Genomic DNA, 21,952 nt, shown 5'->3' on the forward strand with positions numbered 1-21,952 from the left:
TGGTTGTGAAGTTAAAATCTGAAAATCTAAAATGAGTGGTCAGACAACATCCTTTATGATTTCCCCTAAGATCCCACCTTAGAGATACACCAGAAATACTAAATAAATGTGTAGTGAAATGGAAGCATGTAAATCAGAACACCTGGGCTGAACCTCAAATTTTGGGAGCTGGATTGACCTTCCAGAAGAATGGTATGATTATATTTTGCCCTAAGGGCTGTTGAAGTGATTCAACAGGGAGGCCAGGAGACTGGGGTGACTCTTATGCCTCAGGTCGCCTACGGGAGCAAACCAAAACCTCAACCAGAGTCCCCAGGCTCCCAAGAAAATGAAGCTGAAGCCACCACCAATTACGAACAGCCAGCTAGGCTTTCCCCAAATGAAGCAACTACTTAAGCCATAGCCAATCAAATAATAGCCCTTGCTTTGCTTCCTTGTCTTCTCTGTAAAAACCTTGCCCCTAGCTCCTGTGGCTGGAGCATTTTCAGTTTGGTGTTGCCCTATTTGAATCCATGAATGCTCAAATAAACTCTCAAAAATTTTAATGTGCCCAGTTTATCTTGTGACAAGGTTAAGATATATTCATGATCTAATTTTTTTTAAGTCAGTAGCCACGCTTGGAATAGGAGTCCATGCCCCTCTGGTATTTCCCCACTTTCTTATGCATTCATTCACTTGGTAAGCAAGTATTGAGTGCCTACTGTATGTGCCCAGGGACCAGGATACAAAAGACAAAAAACTTTGCTTCTTACAAAGCTAACTTTCCTATGGAGAAAATCATGCTAGAAGGCTTTTCTTGTCCAGTGTTCACTTTCAAATTTTAAAGATTTCTCAAAAATAGGGAAGAGTGCTCTGTAAGTGTGCCACCCATTTCAAAAGCACTGGAGACATAACTTTCTGTTGCAACATCACAGAATAAAATTTGATTCTGTTGGGTAAACAGCAATTTCAGTATCCACAAAACTACTTGCAAGTTGCAACAGGAAGAAATTGCGTTCTACTAGAGTGATGTGGCACGTGCTTTTTGGTCCTGCATCTCCCACCAGATTTGACCCCTCCCGCTCCTAATAGCTTACCCTCCTCTAGAAGCACAATTGCATTGCGGTGGTGGTGGTGCTCGGATTCAGACAACAGATATAACAGCAGAAGGTCCTTCACCTTACAAACAAACAAAATAAATGGTAGTGAAAATTATTCGTGAATGTATGATGACATTAGAAAATAAATCTTGCAGGACGTGGAACTCCTCTGAAAGCTCGGTGTGACTGTTCTCGAACCAGACCCAGTCACCTCCTGCTACTGGACACTGTCTTCCTTCGGTGTAAAGCTGGCCTCTCCCAGCAATCCAGACAGCCATATGACGCGGGGCCGATTCTTGCCTTGAGCTTAAAAAAATAAAAAATAAAAAAAACTAATACTCACCAAATCTCAGGTTAATCTCTGCATTGTCATGTTCCTCCAACCTGCAGTAATTCCCCATGATTGACAAAGACTCTCCAGTTGATGCTTTCCCCACCTGAATGTACAGGCCTAGACCCAAACTTCTCTCAGCCATTCTGATACATCTGAGTGCTCTCTACCTTTGGGTTCTCCCTGGTAGGGGCCCATTAGCATTTGCTACACAGGCATCCAGTCCACTCTAACAGATATTTGGAATATTGGACAGAATCCAATGAAGGCCTTGAAGACCCTGTGTCCCGAAAGCAGTTGCAGGAACAAATTTGCACCCAAACCCTTGGGTCTAGTTGCAGTCAATGTATCGAAGGACATTGGATGTCTGCATTCCTTGATATAGAAATTTGTGGGAGTGGGAGTGGGGTTGGGGAAGTGTCAGGGGCCCCTGGGATAAGTCTCGTGCTGGGATATCTGGTGTCTTCTTCCTGCCTCAGCTCTACTCCTGTCTAGGAAAAGGCAACAATGACCTCCTAGGTGAAAGGAAATTGCAAAGTCCCCTCTTATTTTTTTTAATAAGTAATTTTTAAAACCTGCTACATTAATGTTGTGATCTAGAGAGAAGGAGATGATGACTTTTCATTTACATAGGCAAGTGAATACAGGTTACAGTCTCGAGCTTCATCTTCTGGAAAGATCACAGAACGTGGTACAAGGTCAGACTGGCATGAAATCAATTGTAATCTGCCAGCAAGCCATTCTAACCTCTTTAAGAGTTTCCTTTTATATATATTTTTCCCTTTATAGAGAGAGCAAAGTACATTTAAAGAAAGTCTCATCAAATTGGAATGTCTTTCTAATATTATTTTTTTAATTGGTTGCTCCTGCAGTGTGACCTGAGGCCTCCTGGCATTTAACCCTCTGTGCTACTGACTAATGAATGAATTTTGTCTGCTCTAAGAGTCTTGCTAAATGTCTTTCATAGGGTTTTTTAGAAATTACACTATTATGAAAACCTCAGATCCCTCGACCTAATTGATTGGCTGTTGGTGATGCCATCTCTATAACTATACTGTTCCATAAGTGCACAGACCTAACTATTTTTCTTATTTTTATATAGCGGTTCCATTTTATAATGACATTAAGCCATTCTGGGCGATACATTTCTGGGCAGTTATTGCACTTGGGTAGAAAGTGTCATCTGGCTTGTAGCCTTGTGCCTTACAACACCAATCGAGGCATAAAACGATCACCCAGAAAATGTACTGGGCCTTACCTCATTACTTAAAAATAAATCTTAGAGTCTGGGTCTGTCTCAGAAAAGCTTTGGTGGGTTATAACATTTGATTTATGAACATAATTAAAATATAAATGATGAGCTTTGGGCTATTCAGTCAGCCATCTGGATTGTGCAGGATTTTGACATACTCACATTGTAGTCAGGATCTTCCTAGGAAGATTTAACCTCCCTGAGTTCTACAGGCACCACTGGAATCCCACAAATGTCTAGTCCACCTGTTGAGCATACCTGAGCTCTTTCAGGGCAAACGAAGGGGATCGATCTTGACATGGAGACTGCCAGAGTGGTTTGTAGGCTGGGCATGAAGATAGTTCTGCTGCCCCACAGTCAGATAATATGCCTATAAATACTGCATGTGTCAACAGAGGAGGACATTTTTCTGTATAATACAAACAAGATTAATGTTTACCTTTTCAACTAGCTATTAAGGTAACCGTGGCAGCTGTACCCATAAGTAGATGGTAGATGTTTCTCCAGGAACCTGAGGAGTAAATTGGGAAAATCAGTTATCAAAATTGAAGGTGCATTTTCTATGGCTTAGTATGTTGTGTGTGTGTGTTTTTAATATAAATTCCAGGTATAGTCAATCCTTAGCTTGCTCTTCCTAATTTCTTTGAGTAATTGGCAACCGAGATACAGCCATTAGTAACATAAAAAAGCATTTAACTAAAAGTCCATGGTACTGAAAAGAGGCAAGAGTGGATTAGATTTTCAACACTTTCTTTATTATTAATGGAAGTTGAGCATGTAAAACCCCTAGCGCACTGTGCTAAAAAATAGACCCTCTCCGTGTGCTTGTAAATGACACAAGGGAAAAAAAAAACCCAAAACCTTCCACATAGGCCAACAGGCATTCTGCTTCTCCTTAATTAATGGGCAGAAGTCAGCAGTGCATGGAAAATGTAGTCCTTCCATGGATCAGAGATTAACCTATAAGCAAATGTTACATTTCAGCCCAGATTTGGGGCTTTAAATTTATCCTCACCCCGGAATGGTTCCTAGGTAAAAATCACAGAGGTTTCCAAACCAGGAACCCCGTAAGTGCTGCTGTTTCCAAATGTGAAATATAAAGGAACAGATCTTTGGATGTCTGTGTTTTCAGTCACATAACCTTCTCCTGGCGTTTGTTTTCATTGATTTGTTTGTTTGTTTGTATCTTGTGTTTGTAATAAACTTCACTGGCCAGCTCTGTGTTTATGTGTTACACCACCAAAAATAATAGATTTGCATATGTCACCCAGTGGTTGTATTCAGTGTAAGCTGTAGTCCGGAGCTCTCCAAGGAGGGTGGCCAGGAGCCCTTGCTTCTGCCCAGCAAGCCAGTCTTCATTCAAGGTCATCCTGTTTATCCTGTCCGTTTCTGCCTCTCTTTAGTGACTACTTTCCCGGTCCAGTTACCAGTACCTGGAAACCTCCACGCCGTTTTGCTTTTGAACATCTCCTTCACTAGCAAGTCCGAGAATAGAACGGTATAACTTTGCAGGGGTCAGCTGGAGCTCTTGGGCCTGTTAAGTTAGGTCCTCTGGCAAGTGACTTAGCTTCTCAGAAAGGGTTACCAGCTCACAGTGTGCAGTGTACACTGGTGTACAAGAAGGCTCTCTTAAGAGGTTCTGAATGCCACGTGGCTTTCAGAGACATAAGAGAAAGATCTATGATGAGAACGAGACTATACAAATGTGTGTGGAAAGCAGCTATCCCCAGAGAGGACTCCCTCGTGCAGCTTATTTTAGCCGCGTGCAGGTTGAGATCTGTTGAGCCCTGCCGTATTTCTGATTTCTCTCGCAGTCCATAGGATGAATGTTAATGAGCTAAGCAGTGCTTGTAAAAGGCCAAGGGGCTGTTGTTTAGGTGGTGTGATTGTCTGAGAAAGTAAAGTTATGGAAATTGTTTTGACCTTTCAGCCAAGTGATGTCTTGCCCTCTCACATTTATTACTCTTGGGTACATTTCCAAAAATATACATTTACAAAGCCACAGAATTAAATCAGAAATCTGATTTGGGGATTAATAGCTTGTTAGTTTAACATGGAAAAAAAAAATCTCCCAATTCCATTCAGGTTTTATTTGTAAATGTATTTGTATATGTATCTGAGTTAATCCCATTCCCTCTTGGTTCCCTCCCTGTGCCCCACACCTCTCGTCATTCATCCCTCGTACCCAAACCCCCACAAACTCCAACCATGGGTTTTAAGTAGCTAATAGATACAGGAATATCTATGTCAGTTAGCTAAGTACTTGACCATCTAAAGAAGCTCTACATGGTTTTAATTATGGATTGCCACTGGGAAATGCAGATTTGAACCAGAAACCCCAACATTTTCGGGACTGTCTCTCTTTATCACTATGACCTTGGACTGGCTACTTCATTCTCTTGATACCACTGCCCTCATCCCTAAAACTGAGCTCATTACACCCCCAAGGACAGTTCCTACCACAGTAGGCTCTCAGTACCTGTCCATATCCTTCCTTCTCATGTGTATACGTTGAGACATCAAAAAGTTTCGTTGGGACCACCAGAACTTCCCATTTCATTATTCTTAAAGCCATTTGAGTGGAATTCAGAAGTTTTGTCTTTCCCATTTGAAATCAAGAGCGTAGAAGAGGCAAACTTATTAATATGCATTGTACAACATATTGTCACATAGTAATATATGATATATGATAAAGTGTATCAATTCTGAGCACCACAAATATCTGTGGCTTCACCTCAGCATGAAGGCAAATGAGTTTCCTTTAGCTTGAGTGAGTTTGGAGATAAACTTCAATGTAACAAAATGTATTTCACAGGAAATGTTTGATGTGGCGCAGTTGGCTTATGAATCTCTTATCTGTTCGCAGTTCACTCCTTGGAGTTATTAGTCAATTTAATTTGAGCAAATGCCAGGATTACTAACTAATTAGGAGGATGTTAGTGAAGGCATGAGGACAGGGAGAGAGGGAGTGCTGGTGGTATGGGGTTTGTGGCAACGTGCAAGTCTGATTTTTGCCTGATATCATTTGCTAAACATTATACTTTGTGTTGTTGTCACACAGATAAGCCTCAAGTGCATATTCAGATGACTTATCCTGTACAAGGCCTAACCCGGGAAGGAGATGCGTTCGAGTTAACATGCGAAGCTATCGGGAAGCCCCAGTAAGTTCTGAAGGCCAAGGTTGACAGAGGGTCATGAGCAGTAAATGTCACAACACGGAAATGTGCATTCACAAGTCACCAGCCTGTCACCTGTCTCTTGCTGTAAAGTATGGAAGATTTTTCAAGAAATAAGGAATAGTGAGTGAAAGAGGGAATGAATATCTGTGGCTGGTTCTTAATGGTCAGGATTGGAAGAAAAGTGAAATGCCAGCTAAGATTGAAATCTCAGCTAATTCTATTTTATTATCATCAACATGATTGTCAGAACTATCTTCTCTTACAAAAAATAATCCTAATAAATTTTTGGTATGCCCATAATCTAATGATATATCTGCTACCTTCTGTGTTAATGTTTAAGCTGCTAGGAAGATGGTTTTCAGACTTAAATTAAGCCGCTGTGATTAGGGCCAGCCGTTGGAAAATGAATTTGCCCTACCTTTGATTTGGCTTCTCCTTCTCTCAAAGAAAAATGACTCCTAGAAATATTTTTGTTAGAAAGGAATGGTCCTAGAGCTTTTATCATGGAATACAACATATATGTCATTGCATAAGAGAAAGAACCTATTAACACTCTTGTTTGATTGAAAAGTATAAAGAAGCTGCTTCCTGGCTGAATGAAAGTGAATTAGGGAAACTGCTATACATCATCACTGATACAGGACAAAAGCCATGCAGCAAGGCCACTGTCGACCTCATTCAGTTTTATTTGGGGAGAGTAGAGACTCTCCTCTTTCTAGGACAGTGAAGATTGTTTTCTTATGGAAAAAACAATTTGTGGAATCCTAAGATGTAACAGTGTCAATGTTGGGATTATAAACGTTCAGACTTTGAGTGGTCCATCCCCAACAACAAAAACACCAGCATTGAGCTCCCTCTGCTGTCCCTGTGGTATGATTCCCCCCCCACACCCCTCAGAGTTTTACTAATGAGCCTCACTGTCACAGTTTTCATGCTCTGAGCATCTTAAGGAAGCTGCCCCAAATCTTTGGAAAGCATGCTCCCCATTTACAGCTAAGGAGTGATCTCTGACGAAGACCAGGGAGCCAGACGGAGGCTGGCGGCTGTCTGCTCTCTTCCCATTTCAGCCCTTTCTGTGTTGTCCTTCCCTTTCTGTGGACAAGACTCTGCTTCTGTCCTACTAACCATTTGGAGCTTTAAAGAAGACCATTAGGAAGTAGGATATGGGCTTGGTTCTGTTTTGCTTTTCCTCTGGTGTTTCACAGTCACTTGATTTGAAATGCTTCAAGCTTTGGCAGAGCTGTTTTTCCTCCTTTGAAACCTGCAAAAGATGCAGATCTTTCTTTTTGTAAACTGTTTGGATTATGCCCTGTTGAGTGGCTTGCCTTGCCTCCAAAAAAATCCTGTTGGAGAAAAACATTCTCCCAGGCCTCTCGCCACTTGCAATACCTACATTCAGCCACATTAACCACATTTATAGGATATGGCTTTGCTAACCTATATTTTGTTTCTGTGCTTTTTTTCCCCCTGAAGAAGGAAGGTACTGTGTTCAATTGAATGTGCCACGGGGACAGTAAATTACATGTTTCCTTCAGGACATTTATGCCAGGAGGGTATTTGTTTGCTCCTCTCAAATCGGAATGGGTGTGTGGTCGTGGGAGCAAGCACGCGTTACTCCGCTGCGGTCCCTTCTAGCATATTACCTATTTATTTTCTCAAGAAATTGCATACAATAAAAATGGTAATTTAACTTGCCATTAAATGTTGTGAATATTCTCAGCACTTACCCCCACTGATTGTTTCAGCTGTCAAGCAGCAGGACATTAGATCTGATTGCCAGGCAGACCCATTTGCCATTGCCTGCAAGGAGCACATATGCAGGACTAATTTTTAAATAATTTACTGGGTTGTGATGACAAACCCATGTGTAATTAAAGAAAAATTGTAACTTCACATTCCATTTGAAAATTGGAATGCTACTCGACAGGGCTAACTTGGGTGTTTGCTCATCATTAAGCAACGTGTCTTAGGTCTTAGGTCGCCACTCCTGGGCAGCATTGTAGACCGACAGGAAGTGACCTCTGTGCTCGTGTCTCTGCTGCCCTTCTTTTAAAATGAGAGTTTCAGGCACAATCTTCCATGTGGCCCTGGTGTCACAGGAGGCTAAGGGGACCAGCCTGAAGAACTCAAGTTTTAGATTCAGTGAGTTTGAAAGACTTGATGTGTGTGTGATTTGGGCTCTGGAGCATCTTGTGAAATTTGCTTTTCCCTGATGGATGCACATGTGGTACTTGAAATCCCTAACACAAGCATGCTTCTGTGCAAGTGCCACAAGGAGCTCGTGTGGAGCTGTGCCCCTCGGTGACTGCCCCAGAGCCTCGCCCTTGAGCCCAGGGCCTGCAAGTGCACATGGGGAGGAGGGGAGTGACAGCATGGGGCACTTGGAGAGCCAGCAAAGCAAGGCATTTTGCCCAGGACCAAGTAGAGAAAGTGGACTGAGTTGGGGGAGGCAGGTTATGGGTAGGAGTGAAGGGGAAAAGAAGTGATTGCATCTTTCCAGAATAAATAGAAGTGGGTTTTTCCAACAGCAGAGGTCAAAAGATAGCAGCACTCAGGTGTAAAAGTCCATTTCTTTGTGCAAAACTTGAAATCCACTCAAATATTACAAGTGGCTTCTAAGCAAGGGTCTTGGTGTATCAGTAACCATCAGATTAATGCATGTATCACTAGCCAAGAATGTGATGTTTTCCCCCTAATTAATGAGATGATTAACGATGGGTGAGCTCTGTCCTGTCTGAATTGGTGTGAAACCACACAGCAGGGCATAAAAATAGGGAGCACTGGTTTATTTGCTGATTTGTTAAAGATGAATTGGAAATAATGAGACTCCAGCATGTGTTCTGTTGAAAGTTTCTCAACACCTGATAATGTTTTCAAAAAGAGTTTATTCCAAACAGATTTGAGGGGACTTCACGGCTGTAATTCTGTGAACTTAAAACACGTCCAGCAGGTCCTCTTTAATTGTGTCACCCTGCATGCGATTCCTGTAACACACAGGTGGGAAGCCAAGACAGGCAACTTGGTGGGAAATAATAAAGCAGCCTGTGTTCCTCCTCTTTACTCTGCAGGCCGGTGATGGTGACCTGGGTTAGAGTCGATGACGAGATGCCTCAGCACGCTGTCCTGTCTGGGCCCAACCTGTTCATCAATAACCTAAACAAAACAGATAATGGTACTTACCGCTGTGAAGCCTCTAACATAGTGGGGAAAGCTCACTCGGATTATATGCTGTATGTTTACGGTACGTGGAAAGCTAAAACAGTCTTCCCCTAGACTCATTTACGCGTAGCTGCTGCTTGTGATTCACTCCCAGAGCTTTTGGTCCGGTTGAAAACCAAAAGCCAGTTTGTTTTCTTCGAGAACGTAAAGAAGCCTGGCCTGAGGTGGACCCCAGCATCTCCACCTGGGAGGGCAGTGACTTTTCTTCTCTCCCTCTGATCGTGGGGAGTTCCCGCTAGATCACAGTCCCTGGTCATGCTGAGCAGGAAAGCTGTATCCTCAGGCACAAGCAGTGGAGATTATGTTAGAAATAATGACTGCAAAATTCAGCCTTCCCAATTAATGGCTATTTAGCTCAGAAAGTTTATTCCCAGTGGTATTTTCCTGTGATACCTCAGCTAGCCTTTTTCCTGCTTTGATGAACAGAAGTATCCTGTTTTCAACATGAAGCTATTACACTCTGGAAGATGTTGCAAGCTGGTAAATACTTGGGGGAAAAAAATATATATATATAAGGTCCTTATAGCTGCATAAACCACTCATAGCTACTCCTTCAGACATGAATGTATTTATTTTTAAATTTGTCTGTTTTCTTAATATCTTTTTACAGGATAATTAAAGCATATATTATCATGAATTGCATTCTCTAACCAACACATGTTTATTGAGCATCTACTATGTGTCAGGCATTATAGACTTTTTTTTCCCATTTATATCTTAATGTCAATTTTGTGTCTAGTGAATATTCTCTTTTTAGTTGAGGAGTGCACTGCCTTTCTAGTCTTAGGATGACAGATTGAGTCTCTTCTGTCCAGTCGATGTCTCTAGGTTGCTTTTATACCAGGAAGCATAGTCATGAACTGACACTACATGTAGTGAGTAACCACAGGCCAGAAAAATCTCAGCGTCTTACAAATATATGGGTATGTGTGTACACATTTATTTCTTCCTGTTAGCACCGTAAATAATCCCAATATAAGTGTATGTGAATATACACCTATACACACATAACTATACCTATGGAATACTTACATCATTATGTTTTAGAACCTGACCACTTTCCTTATGAAGTAAACAGGAGTCACTGTCTTTTTGAGGACATCAGAACATGTTTTACACCATATCTACGTGGGTATTTAAGTATAATCCTTATCATCTAATCCTGAAGTTTTGGGATTTTTTTACCCTTTTAACAAATGCAGAATTACAGGATCACATCTACTCACCTGGTTTGTAAACTTCTGAGGTTTGTTTTCTGCATACACCACCCATGTTGTCTGTAGTCCACACATGGAATAGCATTAATTCTCTCCAGTGGTTGAGGAGATCCAAGTGAAGGGAATGGCGGTCCCGTGTAGGTGCCAGGGGCTGCCACATGTCCCATTTCCAGGTGATAGTACACAGCTGCCTGTGCCTCAGACTGTTCACAGTCTGCTGATGCCAGGGGGTGGAAGGTAAATCCCCCTCTGTCCATGAGGGTTTGACGCTCGTGCAAGCCCTGTCCATTGCTGCCACTGGTCAGCGGTGGGTCCCAATGGTGGTAAATTCTCACCAATCTACTATATGCTTCCTTGATTCAGAAACTAAGTTATCTCCGGAGAAACAATTGTGATTTATCGTATCTACTGTTCCCATGTCTCAAGAAATGTTTTGTGGATTTGACGGACACCGAGGTGTTTCGGTAATCTGGGATGCCAGCTTACAGCTGGCACTTGCTGGGCGCTCATTTTGTCGCACAAGAGTGACCACCTCTCCACAGTAACACCAGGAAGTATGCATTATCCTCGTCCCACTTTTCAGATGACAGATGAAGCTTGGAAAGGTCATCTAAGCTGCCCAAGTTCACAGGGTCACTAACTCTGTTTCCGAGCCAAGATACCTGGAGAGTCAAGTCCATGGGGACATTTGTGTCTTACTTCTTACTTTGGAGCGCCTCTTGCTTCCCAGTAGAACAGTTCCCACCAAACATAAGACTGTTTTTGGAATTCACTTGCTGGGCTGGAGTATGTTATTGAAAGCCAAGAAACATAGCAACCTACCTGTTTAGACAAGCACATACACACACACACACACACACACACACACACACACACACACACACATCTCCCCAACCCAGGATGGTGCACTTGCCCTCGTCTAGGGATCTGTTCAATCTGCATTATTCTACTTGCCTCCCTTAAGCTGTGCCAGTAGCAGTGCTTGGAATGGCAGGCTGGAACACCAGCCTGAGGTACTGCTAGTCTGTTAGTAAAATATCCTTGCAACTTGAGAAGATGGCAAGTAGGTTTTCTTTTCAAAGGTGATTTATTGTACTACTGCAGTAGCATTCAGAGTACTTTATGAACTAAGCATTCACGTGCTTTTAAAATGTTTAATTCTCTGGAAATAACTCCTGTACTTGGAGAATCTAGCTGGTTAGTGCCTGAACCCCGATTGGTTTTGTTCTTTTAGCCTCCATGTGTCAAACACAGCTCATTAGCTCCAACTCTGTATTTTCTTAAATAGTGGCCTCACGTTGCTCTTATTGCTAGAAACGATCTGAGCGATGAGGTTATATCTGTTAACGGAATCTAATTCATTCAGGTCACTTGAGCCAGATGTGAAGGACAACAGTTACCCCGGTAGTGATGAAAATAATTGAAAGTGTGTGATTTTCACATAACGAAAGGCACTGGTGACCTTTTTTCTGAAGTCCCTGCCCTTGTTAGTCTGGTCAGCCCCTTGTTCATAATCGTATTTTCAAATCATATTTCAAAAACGGACCTTCAGCTCCCCTTTGATTGTATTGTGGCTATCCCACATTTTGTGCCAATACTTTGAGAGAGAGAGGTACAGAAATAGCATTAGAGTATATTCAGGGGAAGTCTCCCAGGCACAGATGTTCCTTCCCAGTGATAAATACTGTAATTGAACCAGAACAGGAAAACCACATTAGCTGCCCACATGCTGGGCAGCAGGCACCTCTCCAGGTACCGTTGAGCTAGGTAGTAGAGGGCGCAGGATGTCATCGGAGCTCAACTCGGAGGCCAGTGCACCTTGCTCATCTGTATCTGTCCCAGTGCCTGCAGCAAGGCGTGGGTGCATCCATGTGACCTGCCAGGTCACAGAATGCTTCCTTACCTGGGGCCTCCGTGAGAAAGTGTCCAAGAAGCAAGACTGAACATAACTGCCTATTCATCTAAAAAGGTAGTTTGAAATTACTAATTTAAACCATCTCTGCTTCTTGGAGGAGAATGAGATTTTTGTGTGTGCGTGTGGGGTTTTTTTTATTATTATTAATTCCTTTTTGGATTTCTCTGTGAGGCTGCTTTAAAGCACTCATGTCCACAACTTTGAACGAGCACAGTCTCCTGTAAAACAGAACAATTTGCTGCTGCTTCTTCCCCATCAAATCCGTACATTCTGTATGTGTGAGAGAAGTTTGTGAGGAAAATTAAAACCTTGGATTGATCAATAGTAGGCATCATTTTGAGCAGACCTTACAACCAGGCGCCAAAATAGTGTTTTTATAAACTTTCAGGAAGTTGTACCAAAGCCAATAAAGGTGCAGTATATAATTAAAGTTTTGATGTATTAATTAGACAATCTGAGAGCTCACTTGGAGATAAAAGGACACCAGATGTGTCAGGAAGAGAAAGTTGACGTGCTTTAGATAAAATTTAAAATCAAAAGCCTTCAAATCGTCTTATGCTCTATTATAGCAGAATGATTGCTTAGTTCAAAGTCTTGCTGACAATTTAACACATTCAGTTTGATCATTTGGGCTCAGGATTTTATTTTTTCTCTTTCATATTTGCCCTTCCCTTGTCCCCCAAATAATTTTTGAGATGATAGAAGAATATACAGTATATCAAACATCTAACGCAGGATTCCCTCTGGGATTCCTGGCTTTGAGGGTCAAACCTCGTTTATATTTCATCCTGTTTACAAGATGGAAGGCAGGCTTTTGGTCTTATCCTCGCCATCCACTTAGGTCAAGCTTTTAGCGTGAGCAAAGGCAACTAATGTATTAATATTTATAGGTTGTAAAATTTATTGACTTTAAAAAAAAATAAAATCTCAGTAAAATCTCACATGCCTGGAACTTGATATTTAGTGGTGACATTCTCTCTTCTTTGTATTTATTACAAGCATAGAAGTAGTTTTACTTCCCGCTGGGATGTATTGATGGGGAATAATGAAGTTACCCCTCATGGGGAGCAGGGAGCAGGAGCACACTCATCCTTGGCCGATAGGAGCTCTTTTGATAGAGCAGCGTCATCTCCTTCCTTTATCCCATCTGCAATAGTATAAAATGAAGTGACTCTTGGGCATGGAGCTGGTTTACTCTCACCTTTGAAATCAGATTAGGCTAGGGGTATCCTATTTTGATTTTTTCCTCCCTTCTCTCCTTCACATCTCCTCATCCCTAGTTCGCTTCATTAATACAAATCTCTTTTCTTCTTTCTTAGCTTTTCCAACTAAGGTTTTTGGGTTACGATTACAAGACACAGATCTTCGGTGGAAGGCGGGGAAGCTTTTGGTTTCAGAGGGGGATGTCATCAAACAAACATCTCAATGTCCTCATGCCTTTGTTTTGTCATTACTGATCATTGTTGTGTTCAGCATTGTGGGTTTGATTTTCCTTTTTTTTTTTATCCAGATCCCCCCACAACTATCCCTCCTCCCACAACAACCACCACCACCACCACCACCACCACCATCATCCTTACCATCATCACAGGTACGGTACCTTCATTACCACTGAAAATGTCCTGAATGTATATTGTCTTTCTGGTATGTATGCAAAGAAGCCGAAAAGTTCTCTTGAAATCCTTGGAATTTAATTGTTCCTTTATTTTGGAACTTCAAAGACATTAGCTGCTGTGTTCTTAAGTTGAATCTTAAGGACCCCAGAAAATCTTTAACATCCAGGCACTTAACAGTAGATCAGATATTTTGCAGCTTACACTTAAGAGAATTCTTTTTTAAGCATCACTATTCAAAGCAGAATGCTAGAGAAAGTGGCAGCCTGGCTATTACATGCCGATAGCTTAGGCTTAGCCACGGTTGATGAAATGGTAAGTATTCTGGCTTTGGATCTTCTCCTTGTCTTAATTCCATCTTAATTCATATGAAGGAAAATACACACCCTCTAACAGGCCCATGCAGGCCATGTTTTGAAGTACATCTCCATCCTTCCTGCCCCAGAATACCTGCTGACAAAGTGACCACCTGTTTGTGTTGCCTGGGTCAGGAGGTCAGAGAGAGTCACTTGTCTTCTCTGAGCTGAGCACTCACGTACCCCCCACAGCCCTCAGTTAAATATTGGAGGTGTGGAAGAGGCAGCCACAGCCATTGTGACTCTGTGGCTTTATCTTTTTTGGACTGGCCGAAACTAATTCAAAATGAGGTTCATTGTCTCTGATTTCTATCACTGAGGGAGGAAGTGTGCCATCCATCCCCTTGCTGGCACCCAGCAGCTCTCATACCACTTGGTGTTGCTTGTCTGGGAGCCTTGGCGCTTCCTCTGCCTACGGTGGCAGGAAAGGTTATGGTTGCACCATGTCTACTAGACATCCTTAGGTAAGCGCTTCCCCAACCATGTGTAGGAGTACTGACCCCAGAACGAGTAAAAGTAATTATTCTCTGAGGAAAAAAAAAATTCTTTAAAAGTTAACTTTCCTGCTTCATTCTGTTATCCCAGGAGACTGCAAGGTCTCTCTGAGCTCCACACCCCGGGATACAGGACTTCTTTTAAAGCACTGAATATATAATTCATCATTCTTCGGTGGAGGTCCTCGTTAGCACCCCAGATAGGGCACCTGTCCTTTACACTGACTGTCTGGAGACGTTTCCGGTTTTCACAGGAGTCGGTGAGACAGGCATGACGAAAATCCAGAGTGTTCCGTGGAAGAGGAGGTTGATGAGATAGGACAGTAGATCAGCTAATCTCCCTGTTCTTCACCTTTCTAACCCTTCACGGTGGGACAAAGAGAGCCTTAGAGAAAGCCACCAGTGAGGGTTTTTCTGACTGTTGTTTATGAAAACATCAGTGCCTGCACTTAAAATCTTCTGAAAATCCATCAATTGGTTATGTCTCACTCTGAACTCCGCTCCATCCGGGCTGCTTCCTAAATTCTTGTCTGTGTGTATTTCTGCAGTTCCTTCTGCTGCTTAAGTAAACTCAGCTTTGAGCAGAGTACACAGACCCCTCCTCCCTGCACGCCCCCCCTTTCCACCTCATTCCCAAGCACAGCCAACATGCTCCTTTCTGATTCCAGGTGGTCGGGCTAGCAACTTTCTGTACTGGGAGCCAGGTTTTGACCTCTCGTGATTTCTCTTGCTGCTTATCCAGGCTGTAAACTGAATTAGGCTTGAGCTCTCCATAACAAGTTTTTGTGAAATTTCCTAAGAACGGCCCTTTGGATGTCCCTGGGAACTCACACCTCCAACCCCCTTGCTGCCCTGTACAGGTAGTCGGTCTGTCATTGCAGAAGGGGCCCAGGAATGAGCCAGCCCTTTACTCCCTCTCCTTCTAGAAGGTTCCGTCTAGGTGGCTGTGGCTAGTTAGGTCTTTATTTTAAGGCAGTGGAGGCCTTCCTTGCTCTCTAGAAACACTCCATTTCTCCATAACATGGAACAACACTTTTCATTTGTGGCTGGCCTCTTACTAGCTGAGGCTGACTTTTGGTTTTTGCATTTTGTTTTTGAAGACCTTTCCTAGCACTCCCTGAACTCCCCCTTCCCACCCCAACTCTCAGCAACACAGAAGAGGCACCTCCACTCACAGCCTTAAGCCTTTACCCCTGACTAAAGCTACTCTTGTGTCCTCCAGCAGCTATAATTCACTGTCCTCAGAGTTCCCAGCAGACAGACTCCATTCAAGAAGAAATTCTTGAAACAAACAATGCTGTATTTCTGCCCATACGAAGGTGATTTTAAGCAGGGGCTTGTCTTGGCCCCTCTCTGCTCCCAGCCCGAGACACCCTGAGACACAACAATGAGCTCACAGGTGCACAATGCCTTTCAGCGCCAGCACTTGAACCCTGTCCACACACACAAGGCATCCGTGGCCGTAAACACCCAGATCTCTCGGTGGCACACCCAAGAGTAGTTAAAGTAATTTTGCCTCTAAAACAACATTGTAGGATCCATTGCCTTAACGGACATGATCTTCTCAGCTTGCCGTGTCTTAACAAGCAGTCTTACATATATTTATCTTGCCCAGAAAGTACACTTGTGGAATTTAACATTTGCTCCTTACTTCAAACAGATTAAAGGTTATGGAGCTGAATGATCGTGTGTCCCATTTTAAAGGTCCAGGCTATCCCCGAGATTTAGATTGGTTCCTAAAAAAATCTTCCAGACTGAATCTTGACAAATGGATAGCTAAATTAATTTCCACTCTTCTTCTCTCTTGTACCGTTTGCTACATTACAGCCACCATTAGCCTTAAAAGCTGCAACAGCTAAATCCAGTGACAGTAACATAAAGCCTGAGCTTTAAAAAAAAGAAAGAAGAAAGAAAGAAAGAAAGAAAGAAAGAAAGAAAGAAAGAAAGAAAGAAAGAAAAGAAAGAAAAAAAGAAAAAGAAGCAGCCCACAGTCCTCCATTTCTTTTCTCCCACTCAGATGCAATAACTGAAACCCATTCCCCAGGTCACAGTTTCATTACAAGAAAATGTACAAATGCAATAGAAAAATATTTTTAAACTCGGAAGGTCATAGTTGATTTCTGATTTCTCTGAAAGGAAGTGCTTCAGCGTTATCTTTTATCTTCCATAACCAGGATAATCGAATTGTTCCCCTTGTTAGGGAGGCAGACCATCCTGGAGTCCCTAGTCACCCGATTCCTTCAAAAGCATGTTAAAGCCTCGTCCCGGAGACCCCGGGAAGGGAAAAATTGTGAGCCCAGCCCAATGTGATGCTGCCATCCCGAGTCCTAGACCCGATGGGTGGGAGGAGCTGGGCGGCTCTGACTCCTGTCCAATGTGTATGGAGCAGGTCCCTGAGCTTCGGGTGAAGGCACACGTCTAGCGGTAGCTTCTAGGGGAGGAATTTTTGAAGGCTCTGGAGGACTAAAAGGAATGTCACTTGCCCTGTCAACCTCACTGCTGCTCTACAAGTCTTAGGCCATTAATGTCATTAGAATCTCTTCCTAAAAACCCTTTGAGGGACAGAATTGAAACAGGAGCCATCCAGAGCCTCATTGTGATTTGCCATGAGTTTCTTGGGTGTCTCTTCTATCTCATACACACTGATATTCTGATCAGATATTTCTGATACAACTATTACAATTGACAATTCCCCACTCCTTTTTTTCTTTTTTCCTTTTTCTTTTTTTTTTTCATCTCAAGTTGTCCGTGTGGTTTCACTCACGGATACTGAAGAGCAAACCACATAATTAAATTGCCCCTTGAACCCTCGGTTAAAATATAGAGCCAGCCAAACCATCATCTGAGTTCAGAGTCCTTCATATAGATTCCTTCCTGAAATTAGAATCAAAGAAAAGCCTACTGCCCTATTGGTGGTGGGGGGCTCTTTTGTTTTGGTTTTTGTTTTGAATTTTCTTTGAAGTTAGTTGACTCTATGTATGAGGTGTATATAAAATGACCTGTTTCTGGGCTGGTAGCTTTAAATCCTGCCTGATAGTTGGGTCCAGCTTTTTTGTATAGTCACCTTAGGAAAATAGTTTGTGTTTCCCTCCCTAGATAATGTGGGTATTATATTGTTTCTGTTCAGTCTTGTCCTGCCTTAGATGCTTAATGAGAGTCTGCCTTAGAAGCTCATAGCAGTAGGTTATAAACACCCTTAGCAGCTTCCATAGGAAATTCAGGGACTGTTGGTCACACTATACATGTGACTGTCATAAATTAAGGCATTAAAATCACTTTGGAATAAGAAATGAATAGCTATAGGGCCAAAATCTGAAACATATTTAAAAATCCTTTTGCAGGAACGAAATAGGTCATTTATAAATGAGTTTTTCTCTTTTTTAAAGTATGTATCCAATTAAGTATTTTGTATTTCTTGGAAAAGAAAACAGTGGTGTTCTTCTTTTGATACCTAAGCACTCCAAACCCAGTGTACCTTGGAGAAAGTGTGTCCTGCCCCCAGGCCCACATCGTTATTTTGGTTTTCATAATGCGGTATCACAAGCTGTTGTGTGTATAAAATGTATCCAATCCCATAAATGTGAATGCAAGCCTTATCCTTCAGAGATATTCAGAGAGTATGCCAAGTGAGGGAAGCCCAACACCGTAGCACATGTTTTCAGTTCCTTAAATAGAAAGGAAAGAAGTACACCTGTGCTTATGGCAAACTGTTACAGGACCTTCAAAGTGACAGTAGGGAGCCTAGCTTCACATAAAGTAGATAATAGCCAGGTCTTAGCTTAATGATACCTGCTTGGTGCTATTGGGATTTGCTTGGTGTAAGGGCCATATGCTTATTGGCTTTTAGGGGTTCATTCACCAAATACCAAGCACCCATAATATGTACAGCATATTATGCCTGTGGAGACAAAATTCCTTGACACCCTTAAAACAGGGTCTGGGGAACAGGTTCTCCACACTGGATCTCAATAGCAGGCACCACTCTGCTGTGAGGGCTGACCAGGTGGCATGGACAGGACCGGGGAGAGCATCACAGGAGAAGTAGTTTGGTCTGCCATTAAGGAATGGAGAGAAGGGAGATAAGGACGGTGTTTCAGAAATTAAGCCTGAAGGCCCAACTTGACTTCAAGCATCTGTCTTCAGTATGTGTGTATGTTCTCTATATGTTCTGAGGATATATGAAGCCACTGCTGCTAGGAAATACACATCTCTCATTCTAGCTTTTGTTTCTAGAGTTGGCTTCTACTCCATTTAGACTATGTGTCACACATTTATTCAATAGTTACTTATTGATAGCCCAATATGCCTGATAAGAATATTATTAGTAATAATATATTTTTAAGGTTTTATTTATTTATTCATGAGAGACACAGAGGGAGGCAGAGACACAGGCAGAGGGAGAAGCAGGTTCCAGTGGGGGCCCCAATGTCCGACCCCGGGATCACAACCTGAGCCAAAGGCAGATGCTCAATCACTCAGCCACCCACATGCTTCTGATTCTGCCTTTTTTTTTTTAAAAAAAAAAAAAAAAAGGAAATGAGAATTGGGAACTGATATTTTTATGTTTCTATTGCTTCTATCATAATTTCCATACTTCTTTGCTCTTTGTTTAAAAATCATCCAAGAGATAAAGATTTTACCTGTTTCCATAGTAAGGATTTGTCCACAGTGCAGAAAACTAGTGTCATCTATATGGGTTTCCTGAGCTCAGAAAGTGACCATCTTGATGGTGGGAAAGGTCAGACTTGGAAGGACCTGGCCCTCCAGCATCTACCCAGAGATGACTAGAAGCTTCTACTTCTAGAGCCCCGTCCCTCCCCACCTTCACCCTCACTGCAATGCCCTCACCTGTGCCTTCCCAGGTGAGAGCATTACCTCCCCCTCTGCCCCTCCTTCCACACAGCCTTCACCCACCCCAGGGGAGAAAAGTCCTTTCCCCTGTGAGAGGAAAGGAAAAGACAAGTGTACAGGTTCCTATAATTTTCGGAACATCTGGTTTGCAAATGAAAAGATCTCAGGGGCCCAGCAGCCCTAGTGAACAATTCTGAAGAAGCTTTTAACTAACAAAAACTTGAAATTGCTTAACAAAAAACCAAGCCACTCTCCATCCTGCTGTTCTGTGGTGCCCCATCTCTTCCTGGGAAGGGGAGGGGAAGAGGGACTTGAAGAAATGAAGAGACCTTGATCGTGACTCTTATTTTGGGCCTCTTAGCCTCTGTTCTATTCTTGTCCGCTGTCTCCAGTCCCTGAGAAATGGGAGTTTAATTAAAGCAAGACATAGTTGGAAAGAAAATGAACCGGGAACCCAGTAGAAAATAAATTTCAAAGTTTAATTTGCCAGCACGTATTTTTTGCTTTCAATAGATTTTAAATAAGTCAGAAATAAATAAAGAAAAGAATAAAAAAAACTATATTTAATATATATTGGCCGGCAGAACACAACTTGGAAAATAAAATTGTCAGGGGAATTCCTTGCCTGCCCTAGTGTCTAGATTTAAAGCAGCTCTGTAACACAAACTGAAGGGGAATTCAATTAAGAAAACCCATTGGCTCCTTATTGACTTTAGTTAAGAAAATAAACTCGGGGAAAGTGTATTAAAATATGTCTGGACTGCTTAGTATGCTTTCATTTAAGCTTATGACAATCAAAATGGGAGAATTTAAATTCTTTACAATTAAGCCCTGCTTTTGAGCAGATTGGGTTCTCTGGGTTATTACACTGTGCATTTCTTAATGTACACCCTGCTCGCACACACCCCAAAATGCAGTCTTGCAGTGAATCTGCATTGGAAAGCAGGAGCACCACAGAGCAATTGGAAAAGAAAAAGTATTTAAGGTTGTGAATTTAATTTTATTCTAGGATTTTCATTTTCATTTATGGCGCCCGTTGTGTTTGAGACCACGGACTAATTTATGGATTAGTTTTAAACCTCCAGTCTGTCACACTCAATGAACAATTCTAAGTTGGAGAGAATCCATATGAAAGGATTAGAATGTGCCACAGTGGAGCTTACACATGACTGTTTCAACTAAATATTGCCCAGCTGCCTCTTGTGCAGCAAATTTTTTTATTTTAGTTTAGTTTTAGTTCAGTTTTTTGGTTACTTGGTTAAATGGCTACTGTCTCTAATCTCCCACACTGTCAGAGCCTTTGCATTTTCTAAATATCTTATACTGCCACATGAAATATAGGTGATGTTTAATTTATTCAAGATACGATGCCATAAACTGTTTGTATGGCTGGGAGACTGAGAAGTCAATATTTAGTGAAATGGGCATCTTTCAAATAGTGCAGGGCCTGCCCTTGGATACCTTGTTTGATTATACTCATAAAACAGCTAGAGAGTGACCATTAAGGCCGTACACACTTACTGGGTTTGCAAGAACGTGGGATTGGTTTTGTTGTTGTTGTTGTTGACCACATAAAATAAATGTACTATAAATTTGCCCTCGTTGTAATTAAAACTAAAATAGAGACAATAGCTCAGCAAGGCCTTTTTAATTCCATAAGCCTTCAACTGCCATAAGCCCAACTCAACTCTCTGAGAAGTCTTTTAACTCAGAGGCCTAGCCCAGGTGACTTTCTAAAGGCAGCAGGAAAATGAAGTTGAAAAAGGATTTTGTTAGGACAATTAGGCACCTTCGTTTTTCAAACTAATGACAGCGTTTCTAACCTACTTTGGAAATCTGCTCTTTGCATTTTGCCTATACCCTTCGAATGTTATCAAACAACAGAGTGACCCCACAAGTTGATTGATTCACAGGGGTGGGCCGGTACATGTCGCCAGTCTTCTGATTAAGACACCCCTAATAAATCCTACTTCACAGAGCGGCACTCACTTCAGAGCCAGGGTGTCTGTGGTTTCTGCATGAAGTCATAATGCAATTATGAGGGAGAATTAGATTCTGTTACAGTGCTCTCCTGCAGGGAGCACAAAGTCACTTCTAAAGAATTTTTTTTTTTAATTCTTTACTTGAAATAGCCTCTGTTCAGATAACACACCAGATGCTCTTAGGGAAATAGAATCAGCGCCTCCCCTGACACACCCTCAAACCTCCTTCGAACTCTGTGTGTCTGCTACATTCTCCTGCTCCATTGCTGATCATGGCTTTGCCATTTCTAGCTGCAGTGACTGTGTGGTTTGACTTGAACATGTGTTTGCTTTTAGCTGTTCTAGAAGATGTCCCCCACCCCACCCCCTTCCACTCCTCAGCATCCCTTTTTCCTCCCCTTTTGGGTACAATTGATGGATTTCCCATCCCCAGAATGGGGAAGCAAGCTGCACTGTGGACTTTG

At 42.2% G+C, this 21,952-nt stretch overlaps 1 protein-coding gene across 6 annotated transcripts in view; it reads left to right on the plus strand.

Moving 5' to 3' along the window:
* The window catches only part of CADM1 (cell adhesion molecule 1), a 323,803-nt gene that overhangs the window by 278,485 nt on the left and 23,366 nt on the right, over positions 1 to 21,952 (plus strand). For 3 of the 6 annotated variants that reach the window (XM_041770934.1, XM_041770935.1, XM_041770937.1), the window contains exons 6-8: positions 5,724 to 5,823; positions 8,910 to 9,082; positions 13,703 to 13,783. In XM_041770934.1, the coding sequence (XP_041626868.1) occupies positions 5,724 to 5,823; positions 8,910 to 9,082; positions 13,703 to 13,783 (354 nt within the window). The remainder of the gene's footprint in view (positions 1 to 5,723; positions 5,824 to 8,909; positions 9,083 to 13,702; positions 13,784 to 21,952) is intronic. The other 3 variants (XM_041770936.1, XM_041770938.1, XM_041770939.1) reach the window with 1 other exon arrangement.

The sequence above is a fragment of the Vulpes lagopus genome, chromosome 10, assembly GCF_018345385.1.
Source record: "Vulpes lagopus strain Blue_001 chromosome 10, ASM1834538v1, whole genome shotgun sequence".
In the NCBI taxonomy this organism is placed as follows: domain Eukaryota; kingdom Metazoa; phylum Chordata; class Mammalia; order Carnivora; family Canidae; genus Vulpes; species Vulpes lagopus.